General features: G+C 40.0%; 2 protein-coding genes across 3 annotated transcripts in view; both read right to left on the bottom strand.

Moving 5' to 3' along the window:
• Positions 1-630: 630 nt before the first annotated feature.
• terf1 (telomeric repeat binding factor (NIMA-interacting) 1) lies at positions 631-6,217 on the bottom strand. 2 transcript variants are annotated; one of them, XM_085362411.1, is made up of 10 exons: positions 6,034-6,217; positions 5,520-5,603; positions 4,860-4,987; positions 4,386-4,472; positions 4,122-4,271; positions 2,615-2,724; positions 2,502-2,525; positions 1,081-1,178; positions 891-964; positions 631-792 (listed from the first exon to the last, which is right to left on the bottom strand). In XM_085362411.1, the coding sequence occupies exons 1-10, from the start codon at positions 6,215-6,217 to the stop codon at positions 631-633; spliced, it is 1,101 nt and encodes a 366-aa protein (XP_085218537.1). The 2 variants fall into 2 exon arrangements, with proteins under 2 accessions (XP_085218537.1, XP_085218538.1); XM_085362412.1 differs by lacking the exon at positions 2,502-2,525 and having other exon boundaries at positions 891-958.
• A 5,552-nt stretch (positions 6,218-11,769) lies between these two features.
• The window catches only part of kcnb2b (potassium voltage-gated channel subfamily B member 2b), a 98,561-nt gene continuing 92,884 nt past the window's right edge, over positions 11,770-17,446 (bottom strand). Inside the window, exon 2 of the mRNA XM_085362958.1 lies at positions 11,770-13,777. Within this exon, the coding sequence (XP_085219084.1) occupies positions 11,795-13,777 (1,983 nt within the window). The 3' untranslated portion in view covers positions 11,770-11,794. The remainder of the gene's footprint in view (positions 13,778-17,446) is intronic.

Raw genomic sequence — 17,446 nt, 5'->3', positions numbered from 1 at the left:
TCAACACTAAGAGGCCTAATTTTGCAGATATGTCTTTTAATATGGTCCAGATCAGTGTAAAGTATTTTTAAATAGCAGATTTTCATACACATTAAAATAGAAAGACACTTGTACAGCATTCCACCTTTTCCTCACACACATTAAGCACACTTCCTTTTATTTTGGTTATAAAACAATGCTATTGTACTCTTTTACAAATGTCTTGTCTTACACCTTATTTATCTAAAAAAATGTGGCCTTAAATATAAAAAACTAAAAACTTTTACATCGTTTCCTGTGATTGCTCTCTGGTGGTATGACTGGGTGCACACAGCAGCAGCAAAGCACATACACTGACACGGTTAAGCTTTAGCTGGTCAGCTAAAAAAGACTAAATGAGTGAAATATACAATTATGTTTTACTGACACATTGTCACATTGTTAAACATCGTCAAATTTACCCAGTCACAGTAGACCAACTTACCCAGATCACTGTTCTGTGCTTGAGCACCCTCTGGTGGTAAATTGTTTCAGTGCAAACACAGCAGAGCATGCAACTAAAACCATTAAAAAAAATCAATAGAAAAATCAGGTGATTTTATTTACAGGTCAAATGCTACATTGTACGAATTAGAGAAGCTCTGTGTGTCTTTATCCCACTTCATGTGCCCTCGTTAGAACTCTCCAGCGGTCTTTGAGCATGGTGCCGGTGCGTCCTTCAAAGTCATAATCCATTAAGATACGAGACCACTTCCCCTGCCCGTGACGTTTAACACCATCCTTGAGGTACTTGTCCAGCTGGGAGGTCCATTTCTAGATAAAAAGGAAAAAACATAAACTCCTGCTTTCTATGCTTAAAGGAATATTTATAACTCCTTAAACTGATTTGTGGATTAATTGGTTCTACTTACTTGAGGGGGTTTTCTTGTTTTTTGTGCCTTTTTTGTGTCTGGTGAATTTTCTGTCATCTGGGATAACTCTGATGCTGTAAGGTTTGAAATTAATTTACTTGTATTCAGGCTCAAATATGATGTGCTGGTAAATAAATTTCAAAAGAAAAATTCAGAAACCAATCAAAGCCACAAGAAAATTAAAACCCACCATTACTGGAGATTCGACGTAGAGAAAAATGACGCTTCTTGCATGTATCAGGCTTCCACACATCTGTATTTATGGTTGAGAGTAGTTTCCGTTTTGGTCTGTGGAAGAGTAATACAGTGCGACACAATTATTTCCTTAACCTACATGTGTAATTTAAGTGACCCTGAATGTGACGTGGCAGTACTTCAGACACTGCAGATTTACTGGGATTTTCACAACCATCTCTAGAGAATGGTCCCAAAAGAGAAAATGTCCAGCGAGCCACAGTTCTCTGGGTGAAAATCCCTTGTTGATGTTAGGGGAGAATGGAAACATGGCTTTGAGCTGGTGGGAAAATATGCTGCAGGACAGCAACTCTGAATGCGCATCAAACGTCAAAGAAGATGCGCGACAGCAGCAGAAGGGCACACTGCACATCCTGATGGTCAGAATTTGGCACAAACAATATGAAAACACGGTTCAGGCTGGTGCTGTAGGGAATATTTTCTTGGCACACCTGTCCCCGAAATAGGATTTATGCTTCTATGTGAAATCTATGTCACAGGTACCTAATCAGAAACCCCTCTGAAACTCACACCCCAACTACTTTGAGTGGCCTCTTGATTCCTCCTGTGCATTTCCTGCTTCTTTCGAATGAATCATTGAGAGAACATCAATCCCTGCGTCAACATATGGACTCTCAGATTGAATTCCTCGAGGGAGATTCCTTAAACTATCAGGACTGATGTGAGGGGATGTAAAAAGAAGTGGAAAAACTTCACCAAGGACACTTTTTTTTAGCCTCTGGGGAGAAAACAAAACTAAACAAAAAACCCCAAAAGAAACTGGAAAAAGGGGACCTAGGAAGAGAAGACGTCCTAGAATCATTTAGGCTGGCAGAGGATATAAAAGATTGGGACATAACTGTAACGCGTAGTGCACAAGTGTGAATGCCGGCAAAGGCATTGGCCACAAAAGTCTGAATCAGTCATTAGTACCAAGCAAGCATTGTTACAATGCCACAGGCTGCCTGAATACTGCCATATGTCCATCCCTTTATGGCCACAGTACACCCATGTTCTGATGGCTGTGTGCCATGCCACAAAGCTCAGACCATCTCAAACTCGTTTCTTGAACACAACATGAGTTCACTGTACTGAAATGGCCTCCACAGTCACCAGATCTCAATCAAAGAGGGCAGCTTTGGGATGTGGTGGAACAGGAGATTCATACCATGGATGTGCAGTTGACAAATCTGCAGCAACTGTGCGATGCTATCATTTCAATATAGACCAAAATAACTGAGGAATGTTTCGAGCACCTTGTTGAATCTGTGCCATGAAGCATCAAGGTGGTTTGGAAAGCAAAATGGGCTCCAATACAGTACTAGCGAGGTGTACCTAATAATGTGTCTAGTGAGTGTTAAACATATTCTTACTGACCTGTGACATGTGGTGTTTCCTTTCCTGTTAGGACATAAATAAAGCTGAATATTTAGCATGAAGGAGAAGCAGAGTTTAAATAAATGAGGCTTTTCAAAAATACTACGACTTACTTTCTGTCCTCCGTGACATCACTGGCCTTCTTTGAAAGAGAGCTGTCCCGGGGCCCCTCGTCCTCCAAACCCTCAGTTTTGTGTGAGGACTGCACCATCTTTGAAGCTGCCTGATGATCGGAGAGGTAGACATAACACAGACATTTAGCTTTGCTAATTTATGCATATAAATATGACCCTTTCATAAACTTCTAAAAACAACTAACTTTCTGGTCTAAGTACTGCTGTAATGAAAAGCAAAATTAATGAGGGCAGTCATTAGCATACCCTTCCAAGTACAGCCATCAAGAGGTCATTGGCTTGCATAAATCATTCATAAAACTTTCCTGAATAAGCGAGTCTGTTAGGCCCTGAGGACGACTCTACAGAATGCAGCAGTTTGCCCTTCCAACTAATTTGATGACAAATTGTCAATTAGCTATGACTGATAACGTCACATCAGCACCTTCAGTTGGTCTGAGCGCCATTACTCAGGAGGATAAGAGCGTAGTTTCAGCACAAAAGGAGAAAACAAGAGGAGGAGAAATTAATATCTGCAAAAATTTGTGTAAGCATTGCCTGTTAACTACCGAGAAACTTTGGACACCTCATGTACACCCATCAGCAAGCCACAGCATTAAAACCAGCGCTGTGATTATCTCTTCACAACAATCCAGAGGTGCGATATATCAGGCAGCAAGTGAACAGTCAGAGCTTGAAGTCCACGTGTCAAAAGCAGAAAAAAGTGGGCGAGCACAGGTCTGTGGATTTTATGATGATGGCCAAACTGTAACTGTTATGCAGCCCCAGAGTCCCATGATGACAAGTGTCCACTGATCGGTGTATTTCCCAAAAAACCTTCCATCTCACTAAGAGTGCAAAGGGGTTTTTATATATTTTGGCTTGGACATAAGTTTGGAGAGACAAGGCTGAGATGGTTTCGACATGTGCAGAGATGGAGGTATGTAGTGAAAGAGCATATGCAGAAGGTTGGTGTGACAAAAGACGATGCTAAAGAAAGGGTGAGATGATCCGCTGTGGTGCCCCCTAAAGCAGAAATCCAAAAAAAGTCGACAATACTTTTTGCAAAAAAACCCAAAACATTTCTAAGAGTTTAAAGTGAATTTTAAACTTACAACTTAGGAAATAAAATATTCAGCCCAGAACCTGAAACATAATACATATAAATATATCTAGTCTAGTTTTTTAAACAAATATTTTAATTTACTCTGTGAACACAGTGCTGTATGACTTGTAGAAACTCAGTATGTAGGCCTGACAAACAACTTGTGAACTAAGGTTGGGGTGGACATCATGTTGGCCTTGATTTTAAAGTAGTAGGGCTTTAAATAACTGAGACACGAACCTGTAGGTTTTAAAGGTTATTCTCAAAATTCTCAGAATTGTGATCTCAATATTGACAATGATAGTAGTGAGTGTGATTTTTCACATAGTTGAGCAGACCTGTGTTCCAATCTCATTCTGATACTGGCTGTGACATAAAACACAGGTTCTGCAGGTGCTGTACCTTGAGAAGGTAGTCAGAAGGATTCTTCTCCAAATAGGCATCCAAGTAGGACTGGACTGTCTCTAGCAGGCGACTGAAGCTGAAGCTCATGAGGAATGGGTGGTAAGTCTCAGCCTGTGCAACTATTTTCGAAAGCTTAACTCTCAAACCCTGTTAAAACACATTAGTTGTTAAAATCGCTTAAAATCTGTTACTGAATAATTAAAACGTTCCAAAATTGACCTTTATTTTGAAAAGGAAAGGGAGAATAACTGCCATACAGACCTGTGGAAGTTCAAGGTTATTCTCAAACCACCTGAGGGCAGAGGAGGCAGAAGACCTTTCACCCTTCTCCAAGCAGACAGCAACAGACTAGGCACAGGGTAAATGTATGACATTAGACTCAAAATCAATACATGCAGCCAACATCAGGACTTAAACCCTGCTCATTTCATAATCAAACATCTGTATAGTTTCAGCACTGGTGTTGTGTTTTTCCCCCCACATAGTAAAATGTTTAGTTCCCTCAAAGAGAGCTAAAGGAAAACCACCAGCACTACAATGGATCGTGTTTTAACTAGTTTTGTTAATCACCGTTTCTTTTACTCAAGCATGACGCTCCTTTGTGCTCTCAAAATTGAAAAATGAATATGAGGTGAAACAAACTCTTTCCCTATATTGTTTGTAGCTCAATTACAAGTGAAGTAATCCCCCAAAGGCCCATACTGAGGTAGGAAAAACAAAACAAAACTTTATTACCTGTACAATCAAAAGGATGGCAACGTTTTTAAACAAACTTTCGTCTGCCACAGTGTTTTTGAGGTCTGACCAGAGTCTGGCAGCCGACATCAGAGGCATCACAGAGGCATCATCTTCAAACTGCACATCTGAAGAAAAACAGGACAAGGAAACAGGAAGCCAACTAGGATGAAGGACAGAAAGAGTCTGCTGCTGTTAATTTTTTTTTAGTAAAACAGTATACCCCCAGCGACCACTTTATTAGGTACAACTACTCAGCTCCTTGTTAACGTAAATATCTAGTAAGTAAGTAGTAAGTACATGGCAGAAACTCAATGCAGGTAGACACTGTCAAGATGGGATGTGGATGTAACGGGAGATTTAGATCATGCTGACAAATAACCACAATTCTTGGCCACGGAAAGTTAATGCATCACTGATGAAGAGACAGGTGGGTATATACGTTTTTAGTCAGTGATTTCCAACCCCTTTCTCATCTTTAATAGTTTTTAATGTAGCTTGCCATCGCCAGTGTGTGAATGTGTGTGCGAATGGGTGAATGACTGAATGTAGTGTGAAGCGCTTTGGGGTCCTTAGGGACTAGAAAAGCGCTATACAAATGCAGGCCATTTTAATAGTTTTTAATGTGTATTTAAAAACTGTGGCATCATGTTTTCTTACCCAGCAGCTTTCCATGCATGACTCTTGCCAGGAAGTCACAGATCTTTGCTTTCTCATTTCTCTTAGGAGATAATTTCTGAATGGCTGAGGAAAAAAAGAATAAATGAAAAAAAAATTTGTGTTAGGCACAATATTTTCAGAAACTTTGTGAAGACTTATACGTACACGTATATTTACATTAAAGTTACCAACGAGAGGTTCTTCCTCTCGTTTTTCTGAGTAAAGGTGCCAGTTGCATTTAACAACAACATGACAGGTCTTAACAAAAAAATGAAAAAATACATAAAAATAGACATGGCTTAAAGAGTTTCACCTCGGACGCTGTTTTGGCGTCTACTCCTTAAACATATCTCACCTTTATATCTGTCATATTTTACGTGATATTTGGTTCTTTTATGTTTGTCTTTACCAACTTTTAAACTTTAACTAATGGTAAACTTAGGAAGCTAATCTAACACCACAGAAATAATCATAAATTAAGCATAAATATACGTAACCTAGGTGCCTCACTCACTCTGGAAAGCTGAGAGCGTTTCGTTGAATTCATCACGTTTGCTCTCCTTAAAACGCCGACACAAACTTAGAAACATGAAGTCCGACATCCATCCTGTAGCTACGGCGGTAATGTGAGAAAAACTGACACCTTCTTCGATGCTATTTACATCTGAAGCGGTTCTGTTATTATTTTCAGCCGCCATGTTTATGTGTATTCCTGTTTTTCTTTTAAAAACACCCGCGCGCTCACCATTTACCAGCCAGTTTGAATTCGCTAATCGGACTGCAGCGCCCTCTGGCGTTCAGGAGGAGTAACTAAATATCAATATCACCTTGTTCAGATCGTGCCAAAACAATTTGAGGCAACTGCAAGTTGAAGAAGTTGTTCACTGCATTAAGTTTCAGATATAACTTGTAGACTCGTAGGGTAGTATTTAATTTTAGGTATAAAGCAATTCTCAACCTTTTATGCAGTCAAACTTTGAAAACTTGCCTTTTGTATTGTGGAGAACATTTGAGTACAGAAAACTCACTCTCATGTTTAAGATTTGAGGTTTATGACTTGCCATGTTACCCTGCTGAAGTGGCCTCTTAGCTGACAGGAGTGGCACCTGATGTGGTCGTCTTCTGCTGCAGCCCATCAAGCCGTTTCCCTCTGACCTCTGGCATTGACAATTTTTTTGGGGTGGGATGCCTTGGGAATATTTTCTTTTTATTGGATCATTCACTGTGAACCATACAGGTTGTGCAGGGTATCAGGTGAAATCAGCTGAGTATAACAGTTATAATAGTTATAACAGCCTTAACTTTGTTTACTTTTCTGATTGTATCAGTTCTTTCATTAGGACCCTTCATGGAACTTGGAAGCAGGTCTGGAAGAACTGATTGTAGCAACAAAAATGTGTTTGTGTGTGTTTTTTGTAAATAAAAATACATTTGTAATAAATATTTTGTTGCCATTTGTGTTATTTCTTTCTTATTTCTGACCCATTTTAGGCAATGAGTCATAAATTCAGAATTTTCCAAATATGTAATTATATTATCTTAACTTATCCACCTGGTAATCCAGCAAATCAGTGACTTATCTTCCTCCCCTCACCCCTAACAAGCCAAGGGGTACATGGCTACCCCTCCTTAAGCCTGGTTCTTCCTGTTAAAAGAGACTTTTCTCTTCCCTCTGTCACCAAAATGCTTGCTCACAGGGGGTCATATGCTTGTTAGGATTTTCTCTGTATCATTGCAGGGTCTTTACCTTAAAATGTAAAGCACTTTAAGGTGCTATATTTGGTGCTATATAAATAAAATTGAATTGAATGAGAACCTTCACATGCAGTTAACACTGTAAGTATGTTTTTTTTTTAATCAGAAATGACCTTTTCCCCTAAACCTAACAGAAACCTAAAGTGTAACTATTTAACCTAACCCAATAATTATATTCCTAAACTAACCTAAAATGGCCATAAAGATAAAGTTAAAGACAGAAAAAATATAAAACTAAGTAAAATTGTTGCCACACTAGAAGCGAAGAAACTATGTGAATGCCTCTGCCACCACACCACGAGCCTTATTTGGGCTTAACTGGTTTTTACATTGCAAATTATTATTGGACAGAGAATGCATTTCCCTCTAAACACACTGTAAATGTTGTTTAGTTGCATTGGAACATGCCTGGAAATGCACACTTACATTAATTGCATCGAACGAAACGCATCTCCGCTCTGTAATAAATCATTTATCAACCAGCCAAACCGCTGAGTTGTCCACACTTCTGTATATGGAAAACAACTTTGCTTTCTTGCAGCAAATGCAACATATTATTTTAATTGGTGTCCTGATTCAAACTTTTTTTCCCCCTCTTTTTTACTTTCCTGGCCTACAATCATCATCTCACATGCAGAGCAGGGAACACCAAACACACAAACGCAGGAGTTATACATTTATTTGTTATTCTGCATATGCTAATAGACGTAATGAGGAACAATGCTCTACACAAATGTTGACATACATACCATAACAAAGTGTTCTGTGGTCACATAATTGTTCAGACTACTACATGCATACAAAGATGTTGCTTTGTACAGAAACAGTCTGTAGGTCAGGATGTGTCTTGATGATAATGCTTTCTCAAAGCTGAACAGAAAAAACAATGGAGGAGGCAGAATATACAAAGATATAAGGACAAACAATGATGCTGTTTGCATTTTAAGGAGCAAGGTAAGCAGGTATGAGTGACACGGACAATACCCATTCTCTCAGAGAGGGTAAAGACACGACGTTTCCACTCTGTACAGCATCACAGATGAATACGCCATCATGAGACAGTAAGACAGAGCACAGTCCTTTTTGCTGTCAGTTCACAGAATTAGCTGCAGTATCCACACAAACTTTATCCGGAGGGGATACAGCTGATCAATCCAAATCCCTTGTTTCTCTACCCTACCTGTCAAAATGAAAGATTACTCGAGGCTAACACAGAGACATGATTACTACAAACAAGGGATGAAGGATTAATTGGAGTACAGAAAAAAAGTACAAGCTTACAAACAAGAAGGTTACGATCTAACCTCCCTTTATTATAAAGAAAAAAAAAAGAGATGAAAATTCAAACGAAGACCACCGCTGACTCCGCATTTTACTTCAGAGAATACCAAAGAATCTGAGTTTCTGATGAGGGATCGGTAATATCACAAAGGTAACTCCATGAGGTCTCACATGAATCTCTGAACACTGAGTCAGAATATGCTACTTTGGGCAAATCGTATGTACACAGACAAAAGAAAGAAAATATGGACCACAACTGACACAATGTAACCATTTGGGAGAACCATTTCTTTTCTTGTCCTCGCCTTGTTTTTACCCACTCGTAGCTATTCCTGAGGGCATGCCATGGGGTTAGAGCTTCTGAAGCCGGAGGGCCCGGAGCACTCACTGGTGTCAGCATGGGAAATAATCAGATGGATCACCTCAGAGACAGCAGGGATCTCTTCCTGGCTGTAGCTGCGCTCCCTCTTTGCCTCCCTTAATGGTCAGATGCCCATCCCTTTGTTTGTACTTCTTCCTGCCTCTCCGAAGACTGATGGGAGTGGATACTGAATGTGGTACACACATTACTCAGAAGAAGGGAGAAATATTGCAGCTCCCTGTTCTGGAAGCCAAGACATCGAAGTGGATTTTGACAACAACACTTCTCAAAAAGTACAGAAGCAGCTAGCTGACATTAGCTGTTCAAGAAAAACAAAACAAAACAGATAATCTATCCAATCAGAACATCAGAGAGTTATAGAAAACCTGAGAACTCAATATCATTACTTGTTTCTATTACATAAAGACCTGATTTTTCCTATAAAATTAGAATTTTTTTTCTGTACAGTGCTATATGAACAAAGCAAAATGACTCGCTACCTTCTCATAAACAGCCGTGTTATGAAAAGGCACGCATCATTTCAACCACCATATGGCAGGAAATTGTGGTCGTGCTCCATTTTGGTTTAGAAAAAATAGACTCATTCTCCACGATAATTCACAAAAAACAGAAAATTGTTTGTTTGTGGCCATTAAAATTAGATAATGTTAATATCTTCCACACATTTGCTAGATTTTTTTTATGTAAATCTAACAGGAGTATAAAAGGCCCTGGTGGTCAATTTGGATTCTTATTCCGACAGATAATCAAATTTGAGGTCCATTAATACCTGGCTTTAAGGTGCTCAACAGCATTTTGCCAGTCACGCAATACGAAAAAGTAAAAGTCAGATTCTCATTTGCATTGTTTGTGAGATCCTAGTAGTCGTAATACTCTTTTTGCCTCATATTAAAGATATAACATCTGAAAAATACAAGTAAATTTTGCCTGTACACTTACAAATTCCCATAGACATAAAATAAAGTGCCACAATTCTTGGCCTGCATAGATTGCAGTATGCGATATTGCACATTCCACACCTTTCAGTAAAACAAACAAACAACCAAAATATGATTAGCGAAAAAGAATGATAACAAGAAAGAAAACAACAAAATAGTTCACCCACGTTCCTTCCTATCACTGCCATTCCGGTTTGTGTGGCTTTCACAAACTCCTCGCTAGTCTACGCCGACATGTGTCACGCCGAAAGAAATAAACAAATATTCCAGCAATAAATTGGAATCAAAGGCAACGTAGAACAGACATATTTTCAGTCAGTGTAAAACAAAAGCAAGAGAGACGACGAGAGAAAAAAAAATCCTTTGGGTTTAAGTTTGACTGAAAATTGTTCACAATAAAACACGATAAATTACAGTCCGAGACACCACAGATATACAAAAAAATGCCTTAAACTTATCAGCAGGATTGGGTAAAGTTGCAGTAGTATGGAACAAAGGTCAACATTGACATGAGGCTGCTGAGGATGGACCAATGAACACAATGCAGGTAAACAAACTATAATGAAAAAAAAACTCCAAAAGCATACCTACTGTCAAAATACATGTTATTACCATATATGCTATAATGCATTCGAGATAGAAGAAAGCTTGCCAGTGTGCTTGATTTGGTCCATTGATATCAGAAGGAATACTGTCATTTTTTGTTGTTGTAATCTACCCCTTTTAAAAAGCCAAAATAGATAATGATAGTGTAACGCATATATCTGTGTTAATGACCAAATCTACCTTGGTGAATAATAAGTCTTACCTCTTTTTTTTGTTTTTTTAAATGGAGTCTCACCTACATATTGTAGACTTTTCCTACAACCAATCTAGCCCTACTTATCACGTTTCATTCTTAAAACTACTTTTAGATAGATAGATATATTTATTTATATAATTGATGTTAGAGAGTAAATAAGATCATTTCCTCTGATTTGGATGGAATCAAAAAGCTGAACGAGGAGCATCTTAAATCTCGTGATAAATATTGTCAGTAGCTTTAGTGTCTGATAGTTCATCTTCTTACTGGTTTGATAAATACTTGGCAACTACAGGTGTTTTTTTTTGGTGTTTTTTTTTTTTTTTTTTTTTTTAGAGAGAATTCAAGGTGTTTTTATCTTTCTTTCCCACATTCATGAATTCAAAGATGCTCAAACTGAAAGTTCAACAGCTTCTATGAAAAACAAATATATTAATCTCAACGTTACAGTTTCATCTGTTATTCACGAGAAAAAAAACAACCAAACAAAACAAAAACGAAACAAAACAAAGAAACAGGGCCATCATGAGAACACTTTGCATTGCCACAAAAGGTAATGATATGTTTCTTTTTTTTTATAGGTCGCTACGATGCAACACCCAATCTGAGGGCTGTCTATCCAAACCCCTACCCCTTCTTTTTCACATTACAAATATTAGTACCCTCAGTGACTGTCTTCCCTTGCCATCTTGTGCATTGTCATTGCCTTAGATGTCCTAGTATTTACAGTGGAGCGCTTTCAGCAAACTAAGCACCGTAAAATATCTGTCCTTTGATTTTTTTTAAAAAAAAGCATGCTTTTACAGTTCCTCTGTGCATTTCCTTCTTTTGCTAGAAAAGGAGACGTTATGTACATCTGGAGGACCTGCGTGTACGTGATTTGATGAATTCTCTGTTTCTCAAAAGTGTCCTCTTTGAGCCCACTGTTTTTCCAGGATCTGCACAAAGCACTGCAGTTTCTTTTTCTGCAATTCAACAACAACACAAGTATAAGAGACTTGTCATGCCATGCAAAAAGATCTTTCGCCACCGCTGCACCCTTGACTTTCCTCCCTGCTCTCCCAAACTTCAGGCTGAGGTTGTACTAGGTCTGTTGTCCCTCAAATGTCCCTTACATTCACATGCTGGTTTCACATGTTGGAGAGAGGCTGCCATCCCCGGGTATCAGGTGGATATCGGATGTAAACATGTGGTTCTCTACTTTGTGTCCACTTTGGTTGCTGTCAGGCTTAACCTCCTCGCCTGCCCCAACCACACCTTGGGTGCTATTTTGTGCTGCTGTCTTGGGTGACAATGGTGCAACCGCTGCTCCCGCCACCTCCATCAGGTGCTTCTCCTCATGATTCTCTGTGGATTGTGAATCTTCATCCCCTGGTGGGGTGTCCACCACCAGCCTCTTAGGGGCCAGAGGGCAGACGTCTTCCATTGTGACTGGAAGAAGCCCCTCTGAACTAGGGATGAGTGGTGATGTCTCTCCCACTGGAGACTCATCTTCCAGGATGCTGGAGCTGATGTCTCCAGGAGAAGTAGTACTGGGTGGTGTCAGAGGGCCTTCAGCAGAGGTCTTTGTGTAATTGACCTTCAACCCTTTTATTTTTAGAGGATTAATCCGTCTTGGAGAGCCCTGGATATTCTCCACAGCACTGTTAAAGCTTTCCCCTTCGTCTATGTAGAGCTCTGATCCATCACTTGGGTTGACAGACTCATAGAGACCATCTTTAAGAAACCTCTGGTCATCACTGGGCCTCAGTAAGCTAAGATTCAGAGGTGGCGGGGCCCTGGGGTGTCTGATATGACATGATCTAGCATCCTCCTCGCCTGAGTTTGAGCTCTGTTTTTCGATGCCAGCTGAACAGCTTCCAAAGTTTTCTGGCAAGGAGGGCTGGACTTCCTTCATCTCCATCCCCACCTCCTCTTTTAATGCAAATTCAGGGCTCTGGGATTTCTTCGGTGATGCCGGGGCAGTCATAGTTGTGCTCAGAGTGCTCATGGAGCTTGTAGTGTTGAGATTGCTGAAGGACTGTGACTTGGTTATTTGACTGTACATCTCCTCCAGTGTTTGAGCACTAAGGTGCTGTGGGGTCCTGCTTGTCCGCTGTGGACTTCCAGTTGTGGTGATGGTTATGTGATGGGGAGAACTTTCGGGTAGAAACTCTGGGTTTCTTTTGTCAGGTGATTTCAGATGGATTTCAGAAGAGGCATGCCTGGTATGGCTGCCCCAGCGGCTAGGCGACAGATGGTTCTCAAGAGGCGTCTTGTTTTCTCCTTTATCTACCGCTACATCTATCAGTTCCATACTACGAGCAAAGGCATCTTTTAGGTTCATTGACACAATGCTACCATTCCTTCTGGCTCTCTCCAGAGCCTCCCTTCTCTTGATGGCTTTCTCCTGCCTCTTCTGCTCTTTGTAGAACTCAGAGAAGTTGTTTACAATGATGGGGATTGGTAGGGCAATGACAAGCACACCTGCAATGCAACACAGTCCACCTACAATCTTTCCAAGCAACGTCTGTGGGTAAATGTCACCGTAGCCCACTGTAGTCATTGTAATGGTGGCCCACCAGAATGAGGCAGGAATACTGGTGAATTTGGTGGCATCTTCATCTTTTTCAGCAAAGAAGACCAAGCTGGAAAATATCATGATGCCCATGGCAAGAAATAAGATAAGTAGCCCCAGTTCATTGTAGCTCCTTCTCAAAGTAAATCCTAAAGACTGGAGCCCCGTGGAGTGCCTGGCCAACTTCAGGATCCTCAGTATTCTCATGATTCTGAATATCTGCACCACACGACGCACATTTTGGAACTGCAGCACACTCCTATTCGACTCTGTTAGGAATATGGTGACATAGTAGGGCAAAATGGCCAGCAAGTCAATAACATTAAGTGGGCCTTTGAAGAATTTCCACTTATTCGGAGAGGACAGGAAGCGAAGGAGGTACTCCATGGTGAACCAGGCAATACACACGGCCTCCACATGGGCCAGGTTGGGGTTATCATTGAAATGGCCAAACTCATCTTTGTGCTGGAGCTCTGGTAAAGTGTTGAGGGAAAGTGCGATGGTGGAGAGGACGATAAACAGTATTGATATGATGGCTAGAATCTGAAAAGAGAGACAGAAATGAAGAAAGTATTAGTTTAACACTGGTAGAGGACACACTCTGAATAATCAGGGCTGCCTGATTTGCATTAAGGATTTTAAAAGATGTATAAATAAAGGTCTCCAGTATATGATATGAATCTAATGGAGGGTCTGTCTTTGGTTCAAAGGCACTGTGGGCGTGCTCATGAATATCAGAGCTCCATTATCCATATAAAGAATATAGAATATGCTAGAGTATTACATAAGGATAGGTCAGAAAGATAATGGAAAATGACACAAGGAACCAATGAGTGATTAAATGAATGAAGCATTGCGGAGCTTACTGACTGAGAAGTCATTTAAATAAGGGTAGTAAGTAGGGCAGAAATCTGTTTAGACAATAACTGTGAGCGCGCACGTGAGTGTATGTGTGTGTGTGTGTGTAGTCCCATCTACACCACATGAAAGAATAAAAGGATTTTGGCGCCATCTGTTGGCAAATGTCTAAAACTTCCCCTTTCATTCATTACTTTCACTTTAAAAAATGTACAAAGCTTTACAAATATTGTTTCTTCTTATGAAACATACAGTGAAAATATTGTTTCCCGTATGCTCATTTGAACAGTGAGGGGATGGGTATAATAATAATCTTGTATAATGCCATGAGGTCAGCACAGCATAAAGCTGAGTTTTAGCTGCAGCTCTTTATCTCGATGAGGATTTATAGAAACTGATTGATTAAATCTGGCCTTAGATGTACTGACTATGATTGAATATTTATAAAACAAGTGTGTCATCTATATATGGCGAAGACATTATGTTACGTGATGAGCTGAATATCTTCCCTCTTGCGCTGCAACTACACATAAAACTCTTTACAATGCTGCTGGGGTTAGCTGATGTCCTCTTTTTATTCCTCTCCAGTTCAACTCTGCTCAGCTGAGCGTCTCTTCCCACACAGGTGAAGCATCTCTGCACTACACTCGGTGCAACCCTGCATCACAACATCGACTGAAATCCAGGACGTGAAAAATTAGCATTCTTTTGTGCAAAGCCCTCTGTGACTCGAGCAATATAAAGCCTATTAAAATGTAATGAAGAGAGATTGAAGCGACTCAGTCAAATAGGAAAACAAGGCACGCTGAATACTAATCACAAATCACATTAAGTTGCAGAACACATTGATGATCTTACATAAATTTACAATGTGTAGTCTGGAGACGCTCACAGTATCTCCGCAGAGACTTCATTAATTTAGCAAATATTACATATTGGCAATACTTTTTTTTCTTTCTTGCAGTGGTTAGGGGTCAACCACTTCTGTAGTCCATCCATTAGCCTGTGGCTAACAATGACAAGCTGGAAAAAGTGGTCAGAAGGCTAGTGGCATTTCCTGAAGCAAACATATATAAATGCATTTTTTTTGTTGTTGCTGTTTTTAAATAAAGCAGGATCTCTTCTACTAATGCAGAGGAAAAATGGAATCATAAAGCAGAATAAAGAAGGTGGTGTCCTGGCTCAGCAGCGGAAGTGTTATCGCTAAATGAATGCTGGTACTGATTAGGTTAAACCTATTAGCAGCTAAGTGAGGCAACTCAGGGCAAGCTTGGCACTAAGCTGTGGAGTCATAGTAAGGACGCAGATTGCTTCCATACCCCTCAACTTTTTGGCAAGCGCATTTCAGGCTCACTCCCTGCTGCCAAACAATTTGATCGGAAGACCTTTGCTTGTACTCTTGTTTCTGAACAGCAACAAGGTAGAAGAGCAGATAAGAGCACGAGATAATAATTTTGGGGGTATACTGTGTCTTACACAGATGATTTTCTGATGTGGTACAGTATGGAGCGGAGTATATGTAAATAAGATTTACTGACGTGCAGGCAAGAGGTAAGTCATTCTTCAGAGGTCGATTCTTTATTTAGATTTTACATTGACTGCCTCAGAGGACACAGTTAATCTTCTGCTGTTCCATACTTCAAAAGCTACACTATGAACAGCTGAAAGAATGGACATGCGAGCACGGACACAAACACACAGACAGAGACAAACTGATTAATGTTTTCATTGACCCATAGCCCCGCTGTCTCACTTTCACACACCCAAGCAACCTGTGTTCGGTAAATGCCGTGTAAGCTCGGGGATAAGAAGCGCTGAGGTGGCTTGCATTAACCTACTGTTATTGAGTGGGAGTAGTTAAAAAGATCAATTACTTGGACTCCTCTTTTCTCATGATTTGCATCCGCGGTTGCATTAAGTATAGCATCAAATGTCGTGAGTGGTGGATTAAAAAACAAAGAACAAAATAAAAAAAAGAAAGCACAGTAAAGCCGGTTGACCTAGACGTGACTGTGAGGACGAAGGCTAACAGACACAGGAAGTGAAAGAAGATTTTTCACAGATGCGGCCACTTTCTAATCTGTGGAGCTTCTCTCTGAACTGTTAGATAACTGAGATTAAACTATCTGTCAATTCCACCACTGACCGATGTGCCTGCACGCACCTTGGCAAAACGGTGAATGCTTGTTGTGTTAAAATGAAGCAATTTCATTTAAAAGCAATTAAGAAAGTTAAATATCAAACTACTGGTAATTATAACTTTATTATATACATTAATTTTATACTCATCTATCAAAATATATTTGCTGCTCCTGATTGGCTTAGATGGGCGGTCAATGCATGGAGATGATTAGCTGGTGTTTGACATACTTTAGCTGCCTGTGACCAATCGGGCTGCTGTACTCCCTCTCCATTGTGCTCTGAATAATAAGAGCACAATCAGGCCAAATCGTACACACGAGTGGGTCTGTACGGCAGACTTTTGTTGTAATGTGCATCACATGGACTTTCAGATGTATGCAGAGAAGATTTGCCTATTCTTTAAAACCTCATAGAGTCAATCACTTCACAGGAGAGGAGTTTGGCCTGATGTCACAACATCGATTTTCCTTGAGCTCTCTCCCTTTGATCTGAGTTGTCATGTTGCTCCCAGAAAGAAACATTTGAATAATACCTGCATTTTTACATTGCATTATTTTGGTTAGTATGTTATGTGATGAGCTCACGCCCATGAGGTGTGCTCATCTTGGATCACCTAATGTGCATTGCTCTTGGTAGCTGTCTTGCTTTCATACATTTAAGCATTTTTAGCAGATCACCCACGGAAAAAAAAAAAACAGACAGCTTAGCACGACTGCACTGGGAAGCTGGTTCACTTTGAGATTTACAATGAGGGAGACGACTAACAAAATAAAGTTCTGAGTGTCATGTCTTACTTTTGGAGCTCAACCGATACATGGTAGGACTATCACAGTTTTCCTGGTATTTGGAGATAAACTATTTCCTTATATGAAAAGTTAATACATAAAAAGATGTTTGGGATAATTGAAACATGAAGCCGTCATGTGGTTTTTCACAACAAAGCAGCTCCAACTGTAGCACTGTTGGCTCCACATGTAGCAGAGAATGCATAACAACTGAGCAGAAGGTGGTTCAGATCAATTCAGTGCAATAGTTTTTATAAAGTGTCAAATCACAACAGTCACATGAAGGCACTTTATTTTGTAAGGTAAAGACCCGACAACAACACAGAGAAAAACCCAACAATCAGATGACGATGTCAAGAGGTTACATTTGGAACAGGTACTGTCACCAAAAAAAACTAAAATAAGCAAATGCTCTTTAGCCGTAGCA

Source organism: Diplotaxodon limnothrissa, linkage group LG9, assembly GCF_057381915.1.
Source record: "Diplotaxodon limnothrissa isolate DT_005_m linkage group LG9, D_limnothrissa_male_GT1.1, whole genome shotgun sequence".
Lineage (NCBI taxonomy): Eukaryota > Metazoa > Chordata > Actinopteri > Cichliformes > Cichlidae > Diplotaxodon > Diplotaxodon limnothrissa.
This window is presented reverse-complemented; position numbering and strand designations above follow the sequence as displayed.

Excerpts from the sequence above, each read along its gene's own strand:
- terf1 (XM_085362411.1), bottom strand. The coding sequence starts at position 6,217 with ATGGCGGCTGAAAATAATAACAGAACCGCTTCAGATGTAAATAGCATC. Across the intron at positions 5,604-6,033 it reads AACGCTCTCAGCTTTCCAGA|CCATTCAGAAATTATCTCCT; the intron begins GTGAGTGAGGCA and ends TTTTTTCCTCAG. Across the intron at positions 2,725-4,121 it reads CTTCTGACTACCTTCTCAAG|GCAGCTTCAAAGATGGTGCA; the intron begins GTACAGCACCTG and ends TCCGATCATCAG.